Below are 25,396 nucleotides of genomic sequence, written 5' to 3'. Positions count from 1 at the left end.
CTAATAGGAAATAAAGGAGCTCTGGTGGTGTAGTGGAGAGCTCTGATGCCGTAATGTCTAAGGTATCTGGCTGCTAACCAGAAAGCTGGTGGTTCAAATCCACCAGCCACTCCTTGGAAGGAGATTGGGCAATCTACTTCCATAGAGATACCACCTCGAAACCCAAGAATGAGTCACTATGAGTCAAATCCACTCAACAGCAGTGAGTTTGATTTTGGTTTGGGGGTGTAGCAATTAAGGCATTTGGCTGCTAACGAAAAGGTTGGTGGTTCAAACCCACCAGAGGCTCTGAGGAAGAAAGATGAAATTGTCTGCTTCTATAAAGATTTATAACCTTGGAAACCCTATGGGGGTTGCTACGAGTCAGAAACAACTCAATGGCAGTAAGGTTGATTTTGAAATCAAAAAACAAAACTCACTGCCGTTGAGTCGGAGCGAACTCTTAACGACCCTCCTTGGGTTTCCAAGGCAGTATCTCTATAGAAGTAAATTGTCCAATCTTCCTTCCAAGGAGTGGCTTGTGGGTTTGAACCACCAGCCTTCTGGTTAGCAGTCAAATGCCTTAGGCACTATGCTAATAGGAAATAAAAATTACTTAAATCTATTAAACAGACAAAAATGAAAAAAGGAGTATTTAATGCTAATAAGAATGAAGCCAGACAAGGTCTTACAATTCTAAAGAAAATATAAATTGGTAATCTGAAAGGTATTCTGCCAATATGTATCAAAGCCTTATTTAAGGTTATACTTTTGACCTGGTACTTTTTTTTTTTAAAACATTTTACTGTGATTTGGGTGAAATTTTGCAAAGCAGATTCGTTTTACATTCAACAGTTCACATACATTCTGTTTTGTGACACTGGTTACATTCTCTGCAGTATAACAGCTTACCTCCTACTTTCTGCTTGTGGTTACCCTTTCTCTGTGTCTCCTTGCCTAGCATTCCTGTCTCTCTGCCTTACTTCCTATGCAAATGCTGCCCTTCTGATCTCCCACAGTAGACTGCTCTAAAGAGGGCATCTCCCTGATATAGGTGTTCAGCTCCTGGGCCTACTGTTTGGCTGAGAGTTAAGTCATGGGAATGAGTTCAATTCCAGGCCAAAAGGGTGACTCAGGGGTTTCACCAGTCTCTATCAGATTAGTAAGCCTGGTCTTTTTTTTATGATTATGAGTTTTGTTCCACAATTTTATCCCACTCTATCCAGGATCTCCAATTCTGACCCCAAACCAAAACCAAACCAAACTCACTGCCATCAAGTTGGATCTGACTCATAGCAACCCCTCCTTGGGTTTCCAAGGCGATATCACTACAGCAGTATATTGTCCTATCTTCCTTCCAAAGAGTGGCTGGTGGGTTTGAATTGCCAGCCTTCTGGTTAGCAGTCAAATGCCGTAGCCACTACACCACCAGAGCTCCCAACTTTGACCCAGTACTTCTTAATGAAGGAATCATAACATGAACAATGTGTTGTCTAAAAAGAGATTAATCTCAGCATTATTTATAATAAATAAAAAATACATCCAGCAAATCCTTGATAGGCAAATGATTAAGGAAACTATCATACTCATTAAAATGAACAGTCATTAGAAATGATGCTGATCTAGAAACAATAACCAACCCAGTAGCAATGAGCACTACTAACATCTGACTGTTGTTTCTAAATACAACTTCCCAGGAAAAGGAACCAGATTCTTTGGAGAAATGGTTGTATCCAGTCTAGCAGGAAATGTTCAAGGTTAGCCTAGCATAACTTGTCATACTAGAAAGTAAAGAAACTATCAAAGATTACTGGAATAGTCCCCAAAACACTGAGGAACTTGAAGAGACTCACTGGCCAAATACGGGATAATCTGTGTATCTGTAAGAATAATAACTGCAATAGATTGAAACACAAATATGTTTCAATCTAAAAGATAACAAAATGAAAAACAAAATAAAATTCATTGGCTTCCTCTGTAAGATGCTAGAGAATCAACTCAACATTTTGAAACTGGTATGTAACAAGCAAAGAATTAAGCATTTACCCTGATTTGCCATTCAAAATGTACTTCAGGATAATGAAAGAGTTGATGAAGGGAAATATTCCAGGCAAATAAATGAAGAATGAATGACAGGATTATAGTGTCATAATTTGAAAAGTCTCACTGACATAACAGTCATCAAACTAACCTCACAAAATGAGAGATAACCAGATATTATATGCTTCCTGATAGAAATCACAAAACCACCTACCTATGAAACAGTCCTATACTTCCCCTCCTCCACCCAGCCAGATGAAGATGAAGAATCAGATAAAGTTTCCAGATTTAACTTCCACTGTGGAGGAAACCGAAGCTCTGGTGGTGTAGTGCCTAAGGCATTTGACTGCTAACCAGAAGATCGGCAGTTCAAACTCACCAGCCACTCCTTGGAAGGAAGATTGCACAATCTACTTCCATAGTGATACTGCCTCAAAAACCCAAGGAGGGGTCACTATGAGTCAGATTCAACTCAACAGCAATGAGTTTGTTTTTTTTTTTTTTGGTGGAGGAAATACAGAATTCAGAGAAAATTCAGGGACAAAATATGGGGATGCCATCAGCAAGATTTCCACAGGGCAAATTCCTACACTCTCCTACCCCCTCAAAAAAGGGGCAAGTTAAAAAAAAAAAAAAAAGAAGAAGAAGGTGAAACCTACACATTAAAAGAGAATTAAGAACATATCAACTAATTGCAATATAAAAATTTTATTTTGGATCTTGATCTGAACAAACCAACTGTACAAGACCCCTTAAGAGACAATTAGTAAAATATGAAAACTGGATACTTGATGATAATAATTTTTTTTGTGTGTGTTTTGTGTGATAAAGTTATTGTGGTTCTGTTCAAAATCCTTCTTTTCAAAGAATAAGTACTAACATATTTATGAATACAATTTCATGATGCCTGGGATTTGCCTTGAGAACTCTAAAATGGTATATAATGAAAATTATAAAGTGGGAGGAGGACCAATAGAAGATGTGCTCCCTTATTCACATGCACAGCAATGTGACAACAGTGTTGACACATGTAAAGAGATAAGCATATCAATAGAGGGAGTTTGATGATCTCATACAAGCAAAGTGCAGAAAAGTAAGTATTAGCATATACCCAAAATGGTATAAAATGGAGCTATAATCAATCTAGTCACCCTGAGTATTCTGATCTCCAGAGAAATTCTGCTTTGGGAAACAAGAGATATGTTATTAGACCTCACCATGGCCTAATAAAATGCCCAAATATCTATCTATCCCCCTTTGCTCTAATTCTATGATGACCAATCTCCTAGTCAGAAAACAGGTACACAGATGGTTATTGCTGTTGTTGTTGTTAGGTGCCACAGAGTTGGCTCTGATTCATAGTGGACCCTATGTACAACAAAATGAAATACTGCCCAGTCCTGTGCCATCCTTGCAATCCTTGTTATACCTGAGCCCACTGTTGCAGCCTCTGTGTCAGTCTATGTTGTTGAGGGCCTTTCTTTTTCACTGACCCTCCACTTTAGCAAGCATGGTTATCTTTCTCCAGGGAATGGTCCCTTCTGACAACATGACCAAAGTAGGTACAAGTATTCCAATTATTAGTAAAGGGTGACCATAGTTATATATTGATTGACTTCTGATTTATATATAAGTTCCATATAATTTTAATTTGTCTCATCCATTATCAAGTGTCTGATTATCCCTGCACTTACTATAACTGTTCACTTTCTGGACTTGAGACATCAAATGTCTAAATTGTGGTGATTCGATCCAGAAGCTGCCCTATCATTCCTAAGTAATACATACATAAGAATGAGTAAAACAGATGCACTTAAATTTAAGTTTTCATTCCTCATGCCCCTTACCTTTGCAACAAAATAATCCCACATGCTAAGTTCAGGAGGAATAAATTTTTCTTTGTAAGACGGTCTTTCTGCAGGCACTGGTGGTGGGGTAGCATCTTTTACAGGCCTTCCAGGGACCAACATTCGCATGTTAAATCGCCTACGGTGTTTATCTATGTCTTCAGAAGGAACAGGTGGTGCTAAAGATAGAAGAAAAAAAATTAGCACTTATTTTCCATTACTGATTCAAAGTGTTAACCTTTCTTTTCATCTTACTCTACCTACATTTTAATATAGACAAAATTACTTACATCTGTGCATCCTAACTTTTCTAGTTACTGAGTCAGTTTTCTAGCAGCCAAGAGAGAGTACAGGTGGGGACAGAGCATAAAGATTATCTAGCATGATGCAGCCTGTGTGCTATACAGAATAAGGGTAAAAATAATCTGTGTACAGTGTATGAAACAAATGGCATATTCAGAAGTATTAAAGATAGTGATTATTTCTAATTATGTTGTACAAGAAATATTTGTGAAATATGTAAGATGTAAAGCATATCTTAAAGGAAGAGCAAAAACTCAATGGGAAAGGGGGAAGGGACAAGAGAAACATGATCAGAGGATGGATGCTTGGCTAGACAGGAGTCAGGGAAAGGAGTAACAACAGTGACAAAGACTAGTACCAGCCACCTGATAAGAAGCTAGGAGCTTATTCTGTGGGTAATTCTCACTGAAGTTTCTTGAGGTAGGCACATGATGAGGTAGGCACATGATGAGGTACAGTTTGATGAATTAGAGAGGAAGATGGACGAACACAACATAAAACGTCCTGAACTATTATGGTGGTGGTAAAAACCAGAGGAAGGATTAGATGTGAGGGATGCATACAGGAAATATTAAAAGGATGCATGAACTAACTGGATATGGGAAGGCCAAAAAGGAGGAATCATCCTGCTCCTCTTCTAAATCTCCCCATGACAGAAAATGATAATTCTATCTCTACTTCTCTTTTTCTTACACCCCACACATAATTCATCAGCAAATACCATCAGCTATATCCTAAATTGGATCACTGGTGGCATAGTGGCCATAAGTGCTTTGGCTGCTTACCTGAAAGTCAGCAGTTCAAACTCAGCAGCCACTACATGGGAGAAAGATGTGGTAGTCTGCTTCCCTTAAGATTACAGCCTTGGAAACCCTACTATGGCAGTTCTACTATGTCCTACAGGGTCACTAATGAATCAAATCGACTCAATGGCAATGGATTTTGGTTTATATCCTAAATTATATCCAGAATATGATCACTTTTCACACTGTCCATGACTACCAATGCAGTCAAAGCCATCATTATACACAGGAATTTGTGCATGTAATTCAACCTTGGACAGTAAAGACTAAAGTTAAAATCTGGTCATTTAAAGTCTTTGTGCCACTGATTCCACATCACTATGACCATTTCTAAGGATGAATTAAGATGATTTCTATCTTTTCATCTTAATTGAGGTGAAATTTATAGAACATGAAATTAACCATTTTAAAGTATACAATTCAGCAGCATCTAGTACATTCGAAATGTTGTGTAATCACAACCTTTATCCCATTCCACAATATTTTCATCACCTCAGCAGAAAACCCTGTTAAGTGGTCACTCTCCATTCCCTCCTCCTTCACCCTCTGGCAACCACTAATCTGCTTTTTTTTTTAAACCATGAATACTTTTGTTTATTTGAGGTTTTTGTATGAAGGTCTCATCTTTCAACCCTTAGATAAAGTGTTACCTTATCACTTAGACCTTGCTCCCACTCCCAGCTCCCAGTTATTTTTGCTCAGATCACCCTGAAATTATCAGGGGTTGTTTTTGTTTATTTGTTTATTTGTATTAAAGTTTAGGCCTTGCAACATGATTTGGTTAAATTTGGCTCACTGACATTTTTCCCTTCATAGTTTTTTTTTTTTAAATGCATTTTATTGAAATATAATTTATGTACAATGAAATACACAAAACTAAAGTGACATGGGTCAATGCATTTGTTTTTTTTTTCCAGTGTCCCCTCCCCTCCCCTCCAAACCCTGGCAACCAACAAAGAATGTTTCCCTCTCTATATAAACCTTTCCTTGACCCTCCATAACAATGAATTAATGTATTTGTCCTTCTGTGATTGACTTACTTCACTCAGCAAAATGTCCTCCAAGTTCATCCATATTATGCGGTGTTTTGCAGACTCTACATTATTCTTTAGAGCTGCATAGAATTCCATTATGTATATGTACCACAGTTTGGTCATCCACTCTTCTGCTATAAATCTTAGAGATAAGTCTCTTGCCAGATATATAATTATCAGCAAATATAAATTTGTTGCTGTCATTTTTGTTATATGCTTTTTCATGATGTCAATTTCTTTGTTCCATACAATTTTCTATGCTGAGCTCGTTTTGTTTCTGAATCATGTTATCACTTCCTTTATTGCTATTGTTTTAGTATTTACTGAATATTTATGCTGGTCCTCTTTTCTGATGTAAAGGTTTACCATTTTTCTTTGAGGTTACCCTGTGATTAATAGTTTTCTTCCCAAGTTTAGAACAGTCGTTCTATCTTGTAGTTGTTTTGACTTCCCTACCATCTAGAAGTTCTGTAACGACACACTTTTTTCCCTCTTTTTGGTTTGTAGTATTCCTCATTTGTCATTTGATGTCACTGGTTCTCTGTTTACAATCTTGTAGGCTTATTTACTTGGATACTTCCATAGCTGGGTTGGTCTCTGGTTTACATCATCATGTGTGTTAATGATCAGTTGTTGTTGGCTGTTGTTGCTTCTCTGTCCAAAGGGCTACCTTTAGCATCTCTTGTAAGATTGGTCTGGTTTGAACAAATTCCCTTAATTTCTGCTTGTCTGGAAATGTCCAATTTCACCATCATATTTGAGGGACAATTTTGCTGGGTACATAATTCTTGGTTGGAAATTTTTCTCTCTCAGGGTTTTATATATACCATCCCATTGTCTTCTCGTCTGCATGATTTCTGTCGAGAAATCCGAGCTTAGTCTTATTGGTTGCCCCTTGTAGGTAACTTTTGGTTTTTCCTGTGCTGCTCTCATGATTCTTTCTTTGTCTTTGGTTTTGGTAAGTTTGATGATGATATGTCTGGGTGATTTTTGGGGGGGAGTCTGTCCTGTTTGGGATTCACTGGATTTCCTGAATGGATATATTCTCATCTCTTACCATACCAAGAAAATTCCCTTCCAACAAATCTTAACAGTTTTCTCTGTGGTTTTATTTGTCTCTTCCTGCTCTGGATTCTGATTACACGTACGTTATTCCCTTTTGATGGTATCCCACATGGACCTTAGGCTTTCTTCATTTTGTTTTAATCTTTTTTCTGATTTTGCACTTTCCAAAGAAGTGTTCAGGTATTTGCCTTCAATCTCACTAATTCTGTCTTCCAGTGATTCAATTCTGCTCCTGTGCCCATTAATGTCCTATCTGTTTCTGAAAATTTAGTATTAATCTTTTGGATTTCTGTGTGTAGATTTTGTATCATTTCTAATTTTTCATTTATTTTGTCACTTTTTTCTTGGATTGTCTTTCAAAATTGTTCTAGGATTTTCTCTGTGTTTCCCTTGCTCTCTCAATTTGTTTAAGATACCGAAATATAATTCTTTTGAATTCCTCAACAGGGAGTTCCAGTGCTGCGTCTTCTTCAGGAATGTGTTTTTGGTCTGTATCCTGATTCCTTGTTTCTCCTGCTTCTTTGTGTGGATGTGATACTCTGTTGTCTCCAAGGCATTTGACATTTTTATGTTTATATTTAATTGGTGATTGTATGTTGGAGTGACTTGCCCATAATTTTTGTTTTCTTTGTTTTGTTTGTACGTTATCTATGCAAGCAGGGTACTGTACTGTGTTCCTCTATTTCCTAGTGGGCAGCACTTATACACTCAACACCTGTCTCCTTCCCTGTTGTCAGCCTCTCCTATGTCCCTGCCTACCCTGGCAAACAGAGCTTATTCTTAGGTCCCTGGAATCCGAATGAGAATGCTATCACTTTAAAATCCAAAACAGTTGCCACTTATAAAGATTCAAAATGGCTGTGCCCTTGGTCACTTTAAATATCCAAAATGGCTGCCACTTGTAGACATTCAAAATGGCTGTGTCTTCGGTCACTTTAAATATCCAAAATGGCTGCCACTTATAAACATTCAAAATGGCTGCACCCTCAGCCACTGTAAATATCCAAAATTGCCAGCACTTATAAACATTCAAAATGGCTACACCCTTGGTTACTTTAAATATCCAAAATGGCTGCTGCATGTAAACAATGAAAATGGCTGTGCCCTCCGGACATCAGAAAGTCAACAGCTCAAGTTGTGTCCCACCTTGCTGTTTCCCTTCCTAGTCATAGGCCACCAACGCCATTGTCCCTACAGCCCTTGGTGACCAGGGCTGATCTTTAGGTCAATTCTCAGGTCCCAACACCACTTGGAAATATTCAGGCTGGTGGTCCCATCGGAGTAGCTGACAGTCCACAGCTCCAACCATCTCTGTACTCACTGTTTTCCTTCAGGGTTTTCCACTAGTTGGTGCCTAATCCATTTCTGTATAGTTCCTTTCAAAGCTCAGGGCTCCAGGATTATCTTCTGTATCTCTGTCATTCAGTTTTTCTTTTCTTTGTTGAAGAGGGTCTGTGTTACTTGTCTGCCTATTCCTCCATCTTACTGGAAGTCCCTAATCTGCTTTCTGTTTCTATGTATTTACCTATCATGGACATTTCATATAAATGGAATCATACAGTATTTGACCTTTTATACCTGGCTTCTTTTACTTAGCATAATGTTTTTGAGGTTCAGCCTCACTGTAGCATTATCAGTATTGTATTTCTTTTTATGGCTGAGTAGTATTTCATTGTATGTATACATCACTTTTGCTTACAACCAGGTTGGAAGATAAAGATGAAGAATTGTTCACGTATAATGAGTGGAAGCAACAGGAGTTGGTAGGATCATTTCCCTTAGACTTACATAGGAATTTGTGCCTGTAATTCAACCTTGGGCAATAAAGACCAAAGTTAAAATCTGGTCATTTAAATGAGATACCATCTTGCTCCAGCACTAGTAGCAAAGTTCAACAAGACAGAAAATAACAAATGCTGGCGAGGTTGTGGAGAGATTGGGACTCTCATACACTGCTGGTGGGACTGTAAAATGGTACAACCATTGTGGAAAGCAGTATGGCGATTCCTTCAAAAGTTGGAGATACAAATACCATTTGACCCAGCCATCCCATTACTAGGTATATACCCTAAAGAAGTGAGAGCCATAACAAGAACAGATATATGCACGCCGATGTTCATCGCAGCACTATTTACAATAGCCAAAACTTGGAAACAACCTAGATGTCCAACAACTGAGGAATGGATAACCAAACTTTGGTACATTCACACAATGGAATACTATGCAACGCTAAAGAATAATGTAGAATCTGCAGAACACCGCATAACGTGGATGAACTTGGAGGACATTATGCTGAGCGAAATAAGTCAGTCACAAAAGGACAAATATTGTATTAGTCCGTTATTGTAAAAGTTAAGGAAAGGTTTATATATTGGAGGACATTTTCTTTGTTGGTTACCAGGGGTGGGAGGGAAGAGGAGGGAATGCTGTTAGATAGATAGAGATAAATATTGATTTGGGTGAAGAGAAGGGCAATGTACCAAATGTGAGTGACCAATATGGCAGCATTGAGGATGAGAAAGACAGAGAGAGTTACATGGGCAGTACAAACAACAAATATGAACCCCTTTGTAAATACAATACTGAGTTGTTAATGAAAGCAAATATGGGTATAGGGACGGATAGATGGGTGAACAAGCTAAACAATTATGTATGTCTAAATGGGGACTGTATCCAAGATCATATACAGGGTTGGCAGAAAATGGGCCTCTCGAAGAGTATGAAGGGATGGACACTGGGAGGAGGTAACTATGGGGAGGAAGTGGGAGGGGATCTGCTGCATTGTAAATTTTGGTCAATGACATGAGACAAAGTATATGTGAACTGCTGTATGAAAAGTGAATTTACTCTGTAAATCTTCACCCAAATCCTAATAAAAAAATATAAAAAAAAAAAAAAAAAAAATCTGGTCATTTAAAGTCTCCGTGCCACTGATTCCACATCGCTAAAAGGACCATTTCTAAGGATGAATTAAGATGATTTCTAAGGTTTCACCACCAAGATGGAAACCTCTTTACACCCCACCATATTAAAAAGTGGATTGAAAGATATATTCTGGTCCACCGGGAAGAAAACACACACACACACACAGAGAAGAAATGCAATTTAGAAAAACAAAACAAAAACTGAAAAAAGCTAGATCATATATGATGATAAACTTAATATGAAGTCGGAATTGCCGGTATACGGTAAAGATTTATTTATATATTTCTTCTCTAAGAACTATCCTTTTTCCTTGATCTCATCCCTTAGTATTGTTGCTTCACTTATTTTCAGTGCTCCTCTATTTCTTTCAACCTCAAATATGTGCTGTTTATCAACCACAAAAATGTTACTTTTACAAAAACTGAAGTAAATGAAACTCTATTTTTCACTTTCACCTGAGTTTAGTTATTTACTATCCTACCAAAAGTGATTATACTTTAAAAATCTTTGGTTTTCAAGAAAGATAACAAAAAATATATTTCTTTTAATATTAGAAATTACTTACTTACATTTGCAAACAAATTTATTATTGATATAAAATTTATCTTACCTGAAATATTTTCTGATTGTCTTCGAGGTTTCACAACAAGTTTCGCACCTCCTCCAAAAACAGCAGCCCACATTCGATTATTTAGTGGGTGGGCTGCAAGTCGAAACAATTCATTGGAGGAATTTGTGGCAAGAGCATGTATCAATAAGCTTAAGTAAACAGCAACAACAGCTTCACACAACAAGATGTTCAATTTTGGCTGGTCTTCATCTTGGGCTGAACTCAAGAGATTAATAAGTGAGCTCACACCTGTAAAGTACATAATATCATATGAAGTATATCAGCATAAAGTATCAAAAAGTAAAAAAATTCAAATTAAACTTTACTCAAAGTGTATATATCTATAAAATACAAGATATATATTTCTATAATTTGAACAAAATACATGATAGAAATGTATTATAACCTATAAAGCAAAATAAGAATCCATTACTCTATTCTGGTATCATAAATGAGTGAATAAACAAATGAAAAAAAGGAAAACTCTGCCTTATAGTAGAATTTCAACCGATAAGTAAAGGAAAGAAAGAAGTAGAAAACACCATCAAGCAACCCCCACAGTAATGTTTGATTCAGGTAAGATTCATTAATGAATGTTAAAATTATTGCTAAAATGTTAATGTCATCATTGTACTATAGTTACATAAGAGAATGTCTGTTTTTAGGAAATACATGCTGACATATTTAGCTGTAAATGTGTACCATGTCTATAACTTACTCTTAAACATTCCAGAAAAAATTACATATATACTTATGTCTTATGTGTATATATGGATATACACACACACACATACACTATATACTTATATACACTTATACACACACACACAGAGTAAGTTGAGAGGGAGAAAAAGAATGAATGGTAAGGCAAGTATGATAAAAGTTAACCTTTAGGGAATCTGGGTTAAGAGTACACAAAAATTCTTTGTAGTATTTTTGGAACTTTTTTGTAAGTATGAAATTATTTCAAAATAAAAAGTTAAAACAAAAATGTTCTATTTCTAGAAACCTGTACATAAACCAATTTTAAATACACACTTTGCATCTGCCACTCTTGGAAATTGCCGTTTATGGGTAAACTCTTGACTCAGCGTTATTAAGCAAGTATAGAATGCACTAGCCACGGCAGAGTAGGAAAGGGTATTGACGAGAGTAGAGAAGGTCTGAATTGATGTGGAGAATTAAAAAGAGAGCTAACCAGACAACAGAAGGAGTGGCAGAGAGCAAGGGCCATAGAATGACCTCTTCTATCCTAAAATATGAATTTACACTTGCGGAATAACTGTATCTTGTCTGAAATATCTGTGAAATCATGTCTGTGATAATGCTAAGACTCTAAACCAGAATTTCTAAGGATAAGGAAGATGATGTGCTCACCCTCATGAAGAATGTTAAGACCTTGCTTTTTTATGATGGTCAAAACAGCTTGTTTTTGAAGCCTTAACTTTCTGAGTCTTCAGACAACATTATAGTACTTAGGAATTCCTAATCCATAGCAGAAGACATCATCAAAAACAAATAAGCAAAAATACGAAAACTATTCACCAAATTTACAAAAAACGAGAAACCAAATAAGTAGCTTTTTAAAAGGAATTGAATAAGACAGGGTTTAATTTAAAAAAAAACTTAAATTCTCACCAGGCCACTGAGCAGGAGATGAATTTGGTGTTGCATGTTCTTCAATGCTCTCTGTCCTTAGTCTTCGACGATCACTTAAAAGAAGGCCTTGATAAGCCATTCCTGTAAATTGATTTCCTTCTGTCTGACTGCTAAAACAAATACAGTTTAGTTATTTATTGTCCTAACAGAAGTAATAAATAAATAGACTTGATATACATCATTAATTTTAGATGATTATAATAAAAACAAAGTTCTTAAAACTTCACTCTTCTAGTAAGTATTTTAAATGAAAGTTTTTGGAATGAGTTACAAATACTTATTGACAGTTTTACAAAACAAAATGCCAAGATGATATAAATTTTATTTGCTACTTAGACAGATGACATTAGTCTTTTAAAGCCTTTTCCAGGGGCTACTCACTACTTTAAAATCTTTTCCATTTTCAATAGAAAAACCCATTTCTATTTAAAAAAAATAAAAAGTTTGAAGTGAGGTAAGGTGACTACTGCTGGTATAAGCATGTATTAGACACAAAATGTCAGGGAACTACTTTTTTGCATTTCTTATCTGAAGTTTTTTTTAATCTTAATCCTGAATTAAAATCTAGCATATCCTTTGGAGAACTATATATTAGAAATACCTAATCTTAAAACCAAATGTCTCTAAATATTTACTTTCCTAACCTGAATGGCTATTTTTCTGTATCTGGGGAAAATACAAAAAACAGAAGGCAGAGCTGACTCACTGAAAACAACCTAATTGCCCATCAAGAGATGAAGGGATAAACAAAGTATGGTACATGTGCACAATGGGGTGCTCCGCAGCACTAAAGAATAATGAAGAATCCGTGAAACACTTCACAAAGTGAGTAACCCTGGAGGACATCGCACTGAGTGAAGTAAGTCAATGACAAAAGAACAAATATTGTATAAGTCCACTATTATAAAAGTCAAGGAAAAGTTTGCACACAGAAAAAAAAAACTTTGTTGGTTACCAGGGATGGGAAGGGAGGGAGAGAAACTGATAGACAGGTAAGAGACACATATTGAATTGGCTGCAGACACTTATTGGAAGGCAATATATGCCGGGTGACCACCACAATATCACTAAGGAAAAAGGTTCAGACAACAAAGGTAAATGCTACTACATACACAATCCTGCATTATCAGAAAACACAAACACCAATCTACAAGTAGATACAAAGGCATATAGGCAAGAAGAACAGGTGTGGGTAGGCAAATGAGACTACACCCATGACCATACACAGGCATAGCAGATGATATTTCTACATATGTATTTGTATGTGCTATAAATATATCCATGTACATAGTAAAGCACAGTGCCTAACACATTTGACTGCTAATCAGAAGGTTGGTGGTTCAAAAATCCACCAGCTGCTCTGCAGAAGATGGGGCAATCTACTTCTGTAAAGATTTACCACCTTGGAAAACCAACGGGGGTCGCTATGAATTGGAATAGATTTGATGGCAATGGGATTGGTTTAGTTTTTTTATGTAGTAGAACAAAAGGAGCAAAGTTAAGAAAACTTCCTAGTATAACCAAACACCTAGAGGCAGTGAGTTATAGGGCCTGTGGACTCAGGATTATAGTTGTAGGGGATATCAAAGTCAAATAGCATAACACAATACACAAAGACAATGTTCTACATTCTACTTTTGTGAATAGTGGCTGGGATCTTAAAAGCTTGAGTGTCCATCTAAGGTGCAACTCTTAGTCTCTCATTATCCAGAGCAAAGAAGAGTGAAGAAATTCAAAGATGCATGGAAATAATTAGTCCAAAGGACTAATGGTCTACATGAATACCAGCCTTCACAACCCTGAGACTAGAAGAACTAGATAGTGCCTGGCTACCACTGCTGAACAGTCTTAAAGGGGTTACAGTAGGAGGTCCCAATTATTGTAGGAGAAAAATGTAGAACAAAACTCAAAATCACAAAAGGGACCAGCCTACTGGTCTGAGAGAGACTGGTGGAACCACTGAATTTATGGCCCTTAGATGTTCTTCAAGCCTGGAACTGTACTCATGACAGACACAAGAGAAGTAAACACACTCAGCACAATCCATGGTATAAGATAGAAAGGGCAGCACTGGCCCAAGGATAAAGCTTAGAAGGCAGGACGGGATAGGAAAGAAGAACAAATGGACATGGTAAACACAGGGAGGAAACGGGAAGAGTGCTGTTACATTGTAGAGACTGCAATCAACTTCATGAAATAAAAAGTGTATGAATTGTTGAATGGAAAACTGATTTGTAAACTTTCATTCAAATCACAAAAACAAAACAAAACAAAAAAAGGTTACTTTCTGAGAGTCAATCATAGACTAAAGATTGGGAAATATACATTTAAACTATATATATATATATATATATATATATATATATATATATATATCTTTGATTTCTCAATTGGCACCATTTTAACCAGTGACTGATCTCAAGCAGCAAGTTGTCTTGGATTATTAAGATGATGGCAGTCAGCTGAATCAACTTTTTTTTTTTTTTTTTACATTTCCAAATCTTTGGGCGCTATTTAGACATGGAATAATTGGGTTAAAATCAGAGCACAGACCATTTTGAGAGGGTGATTCCTTATGCATTATCATAAAAGGCTGCTAAACTTATCCATCTCAAAAAAATCTAACATGTCTAATAATAGATTTAATGTGAATCTACTTACATTATAAACTTTTTATTTATTCATATAAGTAATTTAAATCTGGCTCATGTTTCCAAGTGATCAATTTTGTAGGGCTTACATTTCCCTAGACACTAAAATGCAATGTATACAATGATGAAGGCAATTCATTTAGAAAAATTCAAACCATTACTTCTAACTTCTATCATTCCAAAGACTTTTACAGTATACATAGATGGATAAGTAAAATTGATTTTAATAATTCCATTTTAGGAACATACTTTTTCATTTTTCAAAAGTAATTCCTCTTTCAACTGAAAACTAATTAAACAAACAGAAGTTAATCTAATGGTAACTGAAATAATTCCTAAGGGGAAAAAAATTAGAAAACTTTACATCATAAATTACTTTGGACAGTGAACTTCTTTTCTTGAGAGCAAAAAAAGATGGTAATGATGTTAATTACCATTTATTATCTGTAATTTTCTATATTTCCCTATTGTTGCCAGGTGAGAACTAAACTGAACAAATAATTATTTTATTTCTGATTCTTTTACCAAATATAAGATGGCAATTATATTTGGGGAGTTTTCAGTCCCTAGGAAACAAAACTTTAATACAATTCTGGAATAGTTTATTGTTTTTTGCTGTATTAGGACTATTTTGGGTGATTTTTTTTTTTTTTTTTTTTTTTTTACCTGTAGCTATGACTGTCACATAATGCTTGGTAAATTGATGCAGAAAGTGATGCTGCTAGTGAATGCAGTGTGTGCACCTAAAACCAAAACAGCCAGAATTACATTGCATACTAACATTTCTATACAATAGTTATACTTTAAAAATTAGAAAGTACTCAGGAAACTAGCAATATCATAAGTAAGACTGGATCCTCAAACTGCTGTCAAATTCTAAAATAACACTCACCCATCTTTATATATAGCCCACAAAAAGCCAATTCAGACACATCTTGAAATATTTACTTACTGTGAGCCTTCCATTTACCAGGTTCAGAGCAAAGTGCCAGTGTTCATAGCACTGGGTCTTGTCCTAGCTTATTAAAGATTAGCTTACATAGAAACATTCCAAAATCATCAGAATCAAAGCAAGCATAGAATTTCCAGAGCTTTAATTTAAGTTTGTCGGGATGAAAATAAAGAATTGATCTGATCAATAAGAATGAATTAAATCTGTTTAGTAAATATATCAATTACTGTGTGAAATGTCTGATTCTCCAGAAGGTGACTTACTTAATACTCATGAGTAGACTATCATTTTAGAATCTTAAATTTACAAAATTAAAAAATTAACAATATAATATAAAAACCACATCCTAAAATGCCACACTGAATTAACATTTTTAGACTCAGAAAATCCTAAAATTTGAAGGGACCTTAGAAACAGTTTCACACTCTGTGAAAGCCTTATCCAAATTACTCTTTGAAAGCCTTATCCAAGTTTCTAGGAATTAGAAAATTTACTTAGAGTTTAAACGCATGTTATGCTTTTCTATATACCCAAATCCAGCTGGCAAATAAGTCTCTGCTAAAACATGAAGGAGCTCTGTTTGCATAGTGGTTAAGGCATCTGGCTACTAACCAAAAGGTTGGGTTCAAACCCACCAGTCGCTCTGTGGGGGAAAGATGTGGCAGTCTGCTTTCATAAATATTTATATCTTTGGAAACTCTAATGGAGCAAGTTCTACTCTGTCCTATAGGGTCATTATGAGTTGGAATTAACTCTACGACAGTAGGCTTTCTGCAAAAACACCAAAATAAATTAATTCACGCTATGGTCTCTAATAGATTGACATGATCAGTAAGTCTTGGGTCTTTAGAAAAAATGCACTACCGGAGATTGAATGTCCCTTTCAAATGAAAAAAAAAACACAAAATAAAAACGTTAAAGGACTTGAGATGGTATCAACATCTGAAACCAGGAAAAAAAAGCACAGCACAAAGAAGCTTTGGCTATTACAGTGGAAGTCTGAACAACTCCCCAGATGTTGCCCAGCTCCCTAGTATTTCCTGGAACGCATCAGTATTTAAATTCTCAGAGCAGAGCATAAGGTTTAATTTTGGGCAATAACTGTCAAAACTCTGATTTTCCCTAACAATTACATACAAAACCCAAAAACTCGTTGCCATCAAGTCAATTCTAACTCATGGAGACCCTATAGAAGAGAGTGGAACTATCCCCACAGGGTTTCCAAGGCTGTAAATATTTACGGAAGCAGACTGGCACACCACAGAGCAGCTGGTGGCTCAAACTGCCAAGCTTTCAGTGAGCAGCCGAAGGCTTAACCACTGTGCCACCAGACCTCTTAACTATTACATAGTCCTCCAACAAATACAATCACCAGGGAAACAGTAATGAAGATACTTTCTCTGGGACATTTCTGATCACTCATGGTTCTCTCCCAGGTACTCCCCAACTTACATCTTCACAATACCTTGGCATGTAAGCAAACAGTTACATATATTTCTAACCTAATGGTTCATTTAAGGGGAATGGATCTAACTGTGGCAAGGATACTGCCTAGAAAATTCATTTTACTACCAAAAAAGATTTGCCTGTCGTAAAAGAAGGCAATAACTTTTCCAAAAATGAGAATACTTACTTTTAAATTACCTTTATTGGACAAATAATCTTGAACTAATTGGGAGTGAAAAGTTAGCCCACCAAAGTACTCTAAAATACTCCCTCTAAATTCAAATTGCAAGATAATTATAACATATTGATCCTCTCAGTGTGTGCAATATCAAATGATCACAAACTTTACATTACCTTCACATCTTCAACATTGGGGTGAGGTGGTGTCTTCATCTGAACAATAGTATAAAGTATATCATGGATGTGATTATTTAAGTATAATACAGGATTAGCTATGACTGTTTTTGTTGAAGCAATACTTGCTGAAAGCAGAGGTAGGGTAGTAGGCAATGGTAGTGGAGACTGGAGCTGCTTTACTGTAGTTTCCTGTGGGTGACAGTGCATTTTCATTTTTTTTCCAAAGCAATTAAAATGAATGAAGAATAAAAAATAATTAATAATTATCTGATAAAATACTGGTGATAGACACAGAATAAAAGCAACATGTTCATTTACTTATTCATTAATTCCACAAAAATTAATTGAACATCTAGTAGGTACCAAGAGCTATGCTAGATGCAGAAAATTACAGAGATGAGTATGACACATACTTTCAAGCTTTTAAACTACACCTAATTACCAAACTTTAGTGAAAATATATGGCTCCTATAAATAGAGGAGCTGAACATATTTAGATTAACTAGTGAAAAGGTTTTTAGCTATAACTGGAAGAGCTACCGAAATGACTAAAAATAACCTAGATTGTAAATAAAAAGGTTGTTCATACCTGCTGGGATTCTTGTAGCAAAAATTTGAGTTCCATCCTTACTGAGGCCAGACCACCACCTTGGGCTCCATGAAGGCTACAGTAACTAAGAAAAACCCTTAGGAGATCTTGGTTTTTCTGCAACCATAACTTGCGTCTTTCTGCATGTTCTCGTTTAGCCTGCAATCTTCGTCTTTCTATCTGGTGACGCTCATAGGAACCAATATCTGGTTTGTCCACCATTTCTTCCTGATCTAGAAGATCACTCTCTTCTTTGGAGTATGTTTTACCATAATATTCTTTAATAACTGATTCATGATTACATATCTCATGCAAGGCAGCAATTTCCTTTTCAAGCCAGTTATAGAGTTGAAATCTGAGTTTTCCTCCATCTACTTCATAACCTGTGGCCAATGTTCTTAATTCAGTCATGAGAATCTTTAAACAGGCTCTGAATTTTAGTTGTTCAGCAATCACATCGACTTCAGTATCACCTTCAAGAGACTCCTCTTCCTGAGGAGTCAGTAACATACTAGGGTCTGGGACTTTCTGATCTTTTCTCCTGTCATCTGGACTTTTCATTACTAAACCAACACCATCTTCCTCCTCTTCTTCTAAGGCACTATCATGCTCTTCACCCCAATCAAGATTAAGAGGTTCCTCATCAACTTTTACCATTGGCTGACTCCAGTCAATCTGTGATGAAGCTGCATTTGACCAATCAATGCTAGAACTTCCATCCCCATCTCTCAGAGTTTGTGATCCTGAAGGTACATCACCCATCATTTTAGAGATAAAGTCAGGCTGATCTTTTTTTGCAGATATTTTTGTTACTTTTGGAATTTTAGACAGTACTTCCAAGGCTAAAACAGGGCACCCAACTTTAAAATGAGCATTTGCAGTGGTAAAGAATAATTTTCTTTCTATGAGGTTAATTTTATCAACAAAGTTTTTCTCAGTTTGGAGCCCTAAGGTTGCCAAAGTTCCTTCAGGGGAGGCGAGGTTTCTTCGAATAAGTAAAGGATGAGTTCGAAGGTAGTTGTAAAAACTAAACACCACTGGGTTACAAGATTTGATGATAACTACAGAAATCAAACAGATACAATCGCAAGGTATTGTGTTAATCTATACTTCTATTAAAAAAGAATAGAATTTGTCATATTTTTTCAAAAAGAGGATACTGAAATATTAACCTAGGATAGGTTAAATTATGGTACACCCACACAATGCAGAACTACACAGTTAAAACAAACAACCTCCTTATATGCTGCTACAAAGTGATGCAAAGAGCCTTGGTGATGCAATGGCTAAGCAATCAGTTGCTAACTGAAAGGTACGCAGTTTAAACCCACCAGCCACTCTGCAGGAGAAAGATATGGCAGTATGCTTCCAAAAAGATTAAACCAAAAAACCAAACCCACTGCCCTCAAGTCAATTCTTAATCATAGCCATCCCCATAGGGTTTCTGAGGCTGCAAATCATTACAGAAATAGATTGCCACATCTTCCTCCTGTTGAGCAGCTGGTAGGTTTGAACCATTGACCATCTGGTTAGCAGCCAAATGTCTTACCCACTGAGCCACCAGAGCTCCTTCCATAAAGATTATAGCTTGGAAATTCTATGGGGCAGTTCTCCTCTGTCCTGTAGGGTTGCTATGAGTCAGAACTGATTTGATGGCATAGGTTTTTATGGAGTGATGTCCAGGAAAAAATATACATAGCATATTACCTGTTATCTAAGAAAGGGAAGAAGGGCTATAAACACACATACACACACACTTGCTTGTAATTTTTAAATGGAAGGACAAAAAAAAATGTTTTTTAATTGGTTCTCTAAAAATGGAGGAGGAAACAGAGAAGATGAGGGCAAGGAAAGATGTTAGGTTTCACTGAAAATATCTTGGCTTTATATATTTATTTAATAGTTCCTCTATTAATGACTATTTAGAATGTTCTCTCTGCTGTTGATGTTACTACAAACAATGCTGATAAATATTCTTCTGATGCTTAAAATAAAAATCTCAATTATCTAGGATAATGAAGAGTAAAGAAAATTTACCACACTAGGATCAAGTTTTTCCAGCCTCATGAACTAAACTAATATGTGTAATATCGCATTACTACTTTAAAAAAAAAAGCTGGGCATATGACCATGTGGAAAAATTCATATAAGAGGGCAAACAATCAGTAAGTTTTAGTTTAATACATATGAAATTATAATAATATGATAATCTTCTGTATTTTAATACATGACTTTGAGAGTAAAAATGTGTCTGAAGCCTTCGTAGTACTACTAAAATTATGATAACAACATGACAGATTCAATTACAGTTGGGAAATGAGTAAGGGGAGAACCCCCAGGCAAAATGGCAGCCAGGGCAGATGACTGGAACAGGTAGGGGAAAGGCCAGGAAGTGAGTGGAGCAGGTTGGAACAACTAAGGGAAACAAACTTGCCTGTCAGTCCATCATACTGTGATGGCTTGCATGTTGCTGTGAGGCTGGAGGCTGTGCCACCAGTGTTTCAAATGACAGCAGGGTTACCCATGGTGGATGGATTTCAGCGAAGATTCCAGACTAAGACAGACTTGGAAGAAAGAAGGGACCATCTACTTCTCAAAGAATTGGCCAGTGAAAACCTTATGAACAGCAGTGAATCACAGTCTGGAAAACTATGAATAGCCCTGAAATGCTGTCCAATACAGTGCCAGAAGATAAGCCCCTCAGGTTGGAAGGCACTCAAAATATGACTGGGAAAGAGCTGCCTTATCAGAATAAAGCCAACCTTAATGATATAGATAAAGTAGAGCTTTCAAGACCTCCATTTGCTGATGTGTCATGACTCAAAATGAGAAGAAACAACTACAAACATCTACTAATAACTGGAACATGGAATGTATGAAGTATGAATCTAGGAAAACTGGAAGTTGTCAAAATGAAATGGAACACATAAAGATTAATATCCTAGGCATTAGTAAGCTGAAATGGACTGGTTTTGGCCATTTTGAATCAGATGACCATATGATCTACTATTCTCAGAATGACAAATTAAAGAGGAATGGCTTGGCATTTATCATCACAAAGAATGTTTCAAGATCTATCTTGAAGTACAATGCTGTCAGTCATAGGATAATATCCATATGCCTACAAGGAAGGCCAGTTAATACTACTATTATTCAAATCTACGCACCAACTGCCAAAGCCAAAGATAAGGAAATTGAAGATTTTTATCAACTTCTGCAGTCTGAAAATGACCAAATGTGTAATCAAGATATGCTGATTATCACTCTGATTGGAATACAAAAGTTGGAAACAAAGAAGAATCACCGATAGTTGGAAAATTTGGCCTTGGTGATAGACATAATGCTGGAGATGACATGATAGAATTTTGCCAGACCATCAACTTACTCATTGCAAATACCTTTTCTTCAACACCATGAACAGTGGCTACACACGTGGACTTCACCAGATGAAGTATACAGGAATCGGACTGACTACATTTGTGGGAAGAGGCGATGGAAAAGCTCAGTATCTTCAGCCAAAACAAGGCCAGAGTTGACTGTGGAACAGACCATCAACTGCTCATATGCAAGTTCAAGCTGAAGCTGAAGACAAAACAAGTCCACGAGAGCCAAAGTATGCTCTTGAATATATCTCTCCTGAATTTAGAGACTGTCTAAAGAACAGATTTGATGAATTGAACACCAATGACCAAAAATCAGAGGAACTGTGGGATGAAATCAAGAATATCATCCATGAAGAAAGTAATGTTGTTGTTGTTGTTTGCCATCGAGTCAGCCCCGACTCATAGCGACCCCTCCTTGGGTTTCCGAGGCAGTATCACTATGGAAGTAGGAATGCCCAACCTTCCTTCTGAGGAGTGGCTGGTGGGTTTGAACCGCCAGCCTTCTGGTTAGCAGTCAAGTAAGTGCCTTAGGCACTATGCTACAGGAAAGGAAGAAAAGACCAAAATGGATGTTAGAAGAGACTCTGAAACCTGCCCTTGAATGAAGAGGAGCTAAAGCAAATGGAAGAAATGATAAGATAAAAGAGCTGAACAGAAGATTTCAAAGAGCAGCTCGAGGAGACAAAGTCATTATTATAATGAAATATGCAAAGATAAGGAGTTGGAAAGCCAAAAGGGAAGAACACACTTGGCATTTTTCAAGCTGAAATAACTGAAGAAAAACTTTAAGCCTCAAGATGCAATACTGAAAAAGTCCATGAGTAATATATTGAATATATTGAAAGACCTCTTTCAAGTGCTGAAGAGCAAAGGTACCTCCTTGAAGACTAAGGTGCACCTGACACAGGCCCTGGTATTTTCAATTGCCTCATATGCATGTGAGAGCTGGACAATGAATAAGGAAGACCGAAGGAGGGTTGATGCTTTTGAGTTGTGGTGTTGGCAAAGAATTCTGAAAGGACCATGGACTGCTAAAAGAACTAAAAAATCTGCCCTGGAAGAGGTACAGCTGGAATGCTCCTTGGAAGCAATGGCCAGATTTCATCTCACCTACTTTGATCATATTCTAAGAAGGGACCATTCCCTGGAGAAGGATATCATGCTTGGTAAAGTGATTGTTATTGTTGTTAAGTGCTGTCGAGTCGGATTTAACCCATAGTGACCCCTCCTTGGGTTTCCAAGGAGGTATCTCTAAGGAAGTAGTGGCTGGTGGGTTTGAACCACCAACCTTCTGGTTAACAGTCAAGTACCTTTGGCACTACCCCATCAGAGCTCCCATGGTAAAGTGGAGGGTCAACGAAAAAGGGAAAGGCCCTCAACAAGATGGACTGACACCGTGGCTACAACAATGGGCTCAGGTATAGCAAGGATCATGGGGCTGGCACAGGACTGGGTGGTATTTCATTCTGCTGTGCATAGGGTCACTATGAGTCGGAGATGACTCAACGGCACCTAACAACAACAAAGTGAGTAATCCTTTAGCCATGGAAGAAATTTTGATAATTTTTCTAACTTGGAAAGTAAACTTGGTAATGACTGTTTTTTAAAATCTAAGTTAAATAATAAAGAATATAGAGAAACACACAAAATATTTTACCTTGATATTCATCCTCTGCCTTTGGTGTTTGTTCCAGTAATGTGTCCAAAGCTCGGGTATAATCTTTCATTATCCAATAGGCAAGACTACGCAAAAAAGGATCAGGATGGAGTCTTTTGCAATTGAATCCTGAGCCATCCTTTTGGCAACCCAAAATCTTCTGATTTAAAATGGATATATAAGTGGACGAAGTCTCAAATTCAGATTCATATAAACGGGCAATAACCATGGCAAGCTGAATATCTTCCATTTTTTCAAGACATACCTGTAAATTTAAATATTTAGAAATACTCATTTAACGATACTTATTTAGAGAGATGAACCATTCCACCTATATCCTAAAATTATTTACCATTTATATTCTTTCTTATGGGGGGAAGAGGGGCACAGGGGTAGAGACAGTGGAAAGTAGTTAAATAATAAAAGAGTAAGAAACAGCAACAATAAGAATAACAGATTAGCACTAAGTAGCTTCTAACCTAGAAAGATCATTTATAAAATAAGAATGAAACAAAGTATATCAACATCATCTCCAACTTACGTCAAGTTAAATAAATAACATTAGTTTTTAAATTAAACATCACTTATGACACTTCAATTTATTTATCAATTCTCCTGGGTTTCTAAAAATATTTCCATATCACAATGATTATTACTATTTTCAAAGGACCTTCCATTTACGCAGCAAATAAGTATGCATTATGAAATAAATCCACACATTCTATTCCTATGTCTGAGAACTTACATTCTCATATAACTTCTGACATTGAGAATTTGGATGATCTAGGCAATATGAGGGTTTCTCATCAATCAATAGCTCTCTTCTTTGCTTTAATATCTTTTAGGCTAAACTTCCCATTTCAAAGTTATAAGCATTTGTTGTTTTACAAATCATATGCCTGAGATAATACTGAAAATTTAAAGTACTGTCACTTTCTTGAATATTTCCTTTGTTCTTTCATGTATTATTTCTATTCCTCTTTTTCCTTCACCTACTTGGATTGTTTATAATGAGATTAAGTATAGTGAGAGGAAGACATAATACATAGAAACATTTGTAATTACTCTATTAATCAGCTCTCAGAATTATATATCCAAAAAAAAAAAAGCAGTTTTATCTCCTCACATTCATTTTCCATTTTCCAATATCTAGGTAACATTATTATCAAACAGTGCAGGTTGTAATTTTAGTTCTTTATCGATGATATATTTCATTTAGAAGAAACAAGTATCTGCCTTTCTGCAGTGGATAGGGAGACTGTGGCCTATATAGTTCAGAAACACATGATAATCAAGATGATGTTCATAAATCATTTTTTGCCATTTTTCACACATTTTATACATTATCTTGAAATGCAATATGCCCTACATAAAATGTTTCATTTCCTTTTATTTCTTAATATTATTCATAATTTCATTTACCACAGTGCCACTCATTTAAGTTTAGCAACTTGTAAGTAATCTCTGTCCTAACAAACATACGACCAAGAAAAAAGACACTTTCAGGTTTTCAACTTCTTAACAAGTATTTCATAGCACGTTTTCTATTTATACCTCTATGGCATCTTTCAATGAACCAGCTAACAAGAAAAAAGCAGCAGATTGTTCAAAGCGTTGTTTTCCAAGTAAAGAAAAAGCATTTTTCAAAGCAGCTTTACGCCATCTATCTTCATTAAAGTTGTGGCTGAAAAATGTCGTCATCTTTTCATCATGCTGTGACCTGGGAACCGGAGCACAAACATCAGTGGTGAAGCCAAATTTAAAATATTATGAGTCCTTTACAGAATGTGTGAAAATAGGAAACAAAGTAACTCAAATATCCATCTAAAGGAAAAACAGTGACTTCAGTGATAGGTATTCGATATCAAACTTCACTTCTAATACAGAAAGCTACTATAACAATGCCTTACCCATACACAAATAGGAAGCATAAGCATTTTTTACTTTCCAAAGTGCTTTCATCAACTTTTTTGTACACCATCCCACCCTATAGGTAAAGCTAAAAAGATATTTTGCTCATTTTTTACAGATGAAGGAACCAAAGCACAAAGAATTAAACTGCTTTGGCCAAGTTCATTTATCTCAATAACTTCAAA

General features: G+C 36.3%; 1 protein-coding gene across 1 annotated transcript in view; it reads right to left on the bottom strand.

Moving 5' to 3' along the window:
• Positions 1–25,396, bottom strand: part of DMXL2 (Dmx like 2) — a 177,999-nt gene that overhangs the window by 30,741 nt on the left and 121,862 nt on the right. Inside the window, exons 22-29 of the mRNA XM_007935172.2 lie at positions 24,855–25,020; positions 23,301–23,565; positions 18,261–19,321; positions 17,669–17,860; positions 15,583–15,659; positions 12,245–12,375; positions 10,607–10,855; positions 3,867–4,045 (exon numbers count right to left, since the gene is read on the bottom strand). Of these exons, the coding sequence (XP_007933363.1) occupies positions 3,867–4,045; positions 10,607–10,855; positions 12,245–12,375; positions 15,583–15,659; positions 17,669–17,860; positions 18,261–19,321; positions 23,301–23,565; positions 24,855–25,020 (2,320 nt within the window). The remainder of the gene's footprint in view (positions 1–3,866; positions 4,046–10,606; positions 10,856–12,244; positions 12,376–15,582; positions 15,660–17,668; positions 17,861–18,260; positions 19,322–23,300; positions 23,566–24,854; positions 25,021–25,396) is intronic.

The sequence above is a fragment of the Orycteropus afer genome, unplaced genomic scaffold (assembly GCF_000298275.1).
Source record: "Orycteropus afer afer isolate SDZICR_OR568_19922 unplaced genomic scaffold, OryAfe1.0 scaffold00026, whole genome shotgun sequence".
Lineage (NCBI taxonomy): Eukaryota > Metazoa > Chordata > Mammalia > Tubulidentata > Orycteropodidae > Orycteropus > Orycteropus afer.
The sequence above is the reverse complement of the archived record's forward strand: the minus strand, read 5'-3'. Positions and strand labels throughout refer to the sequence as shown.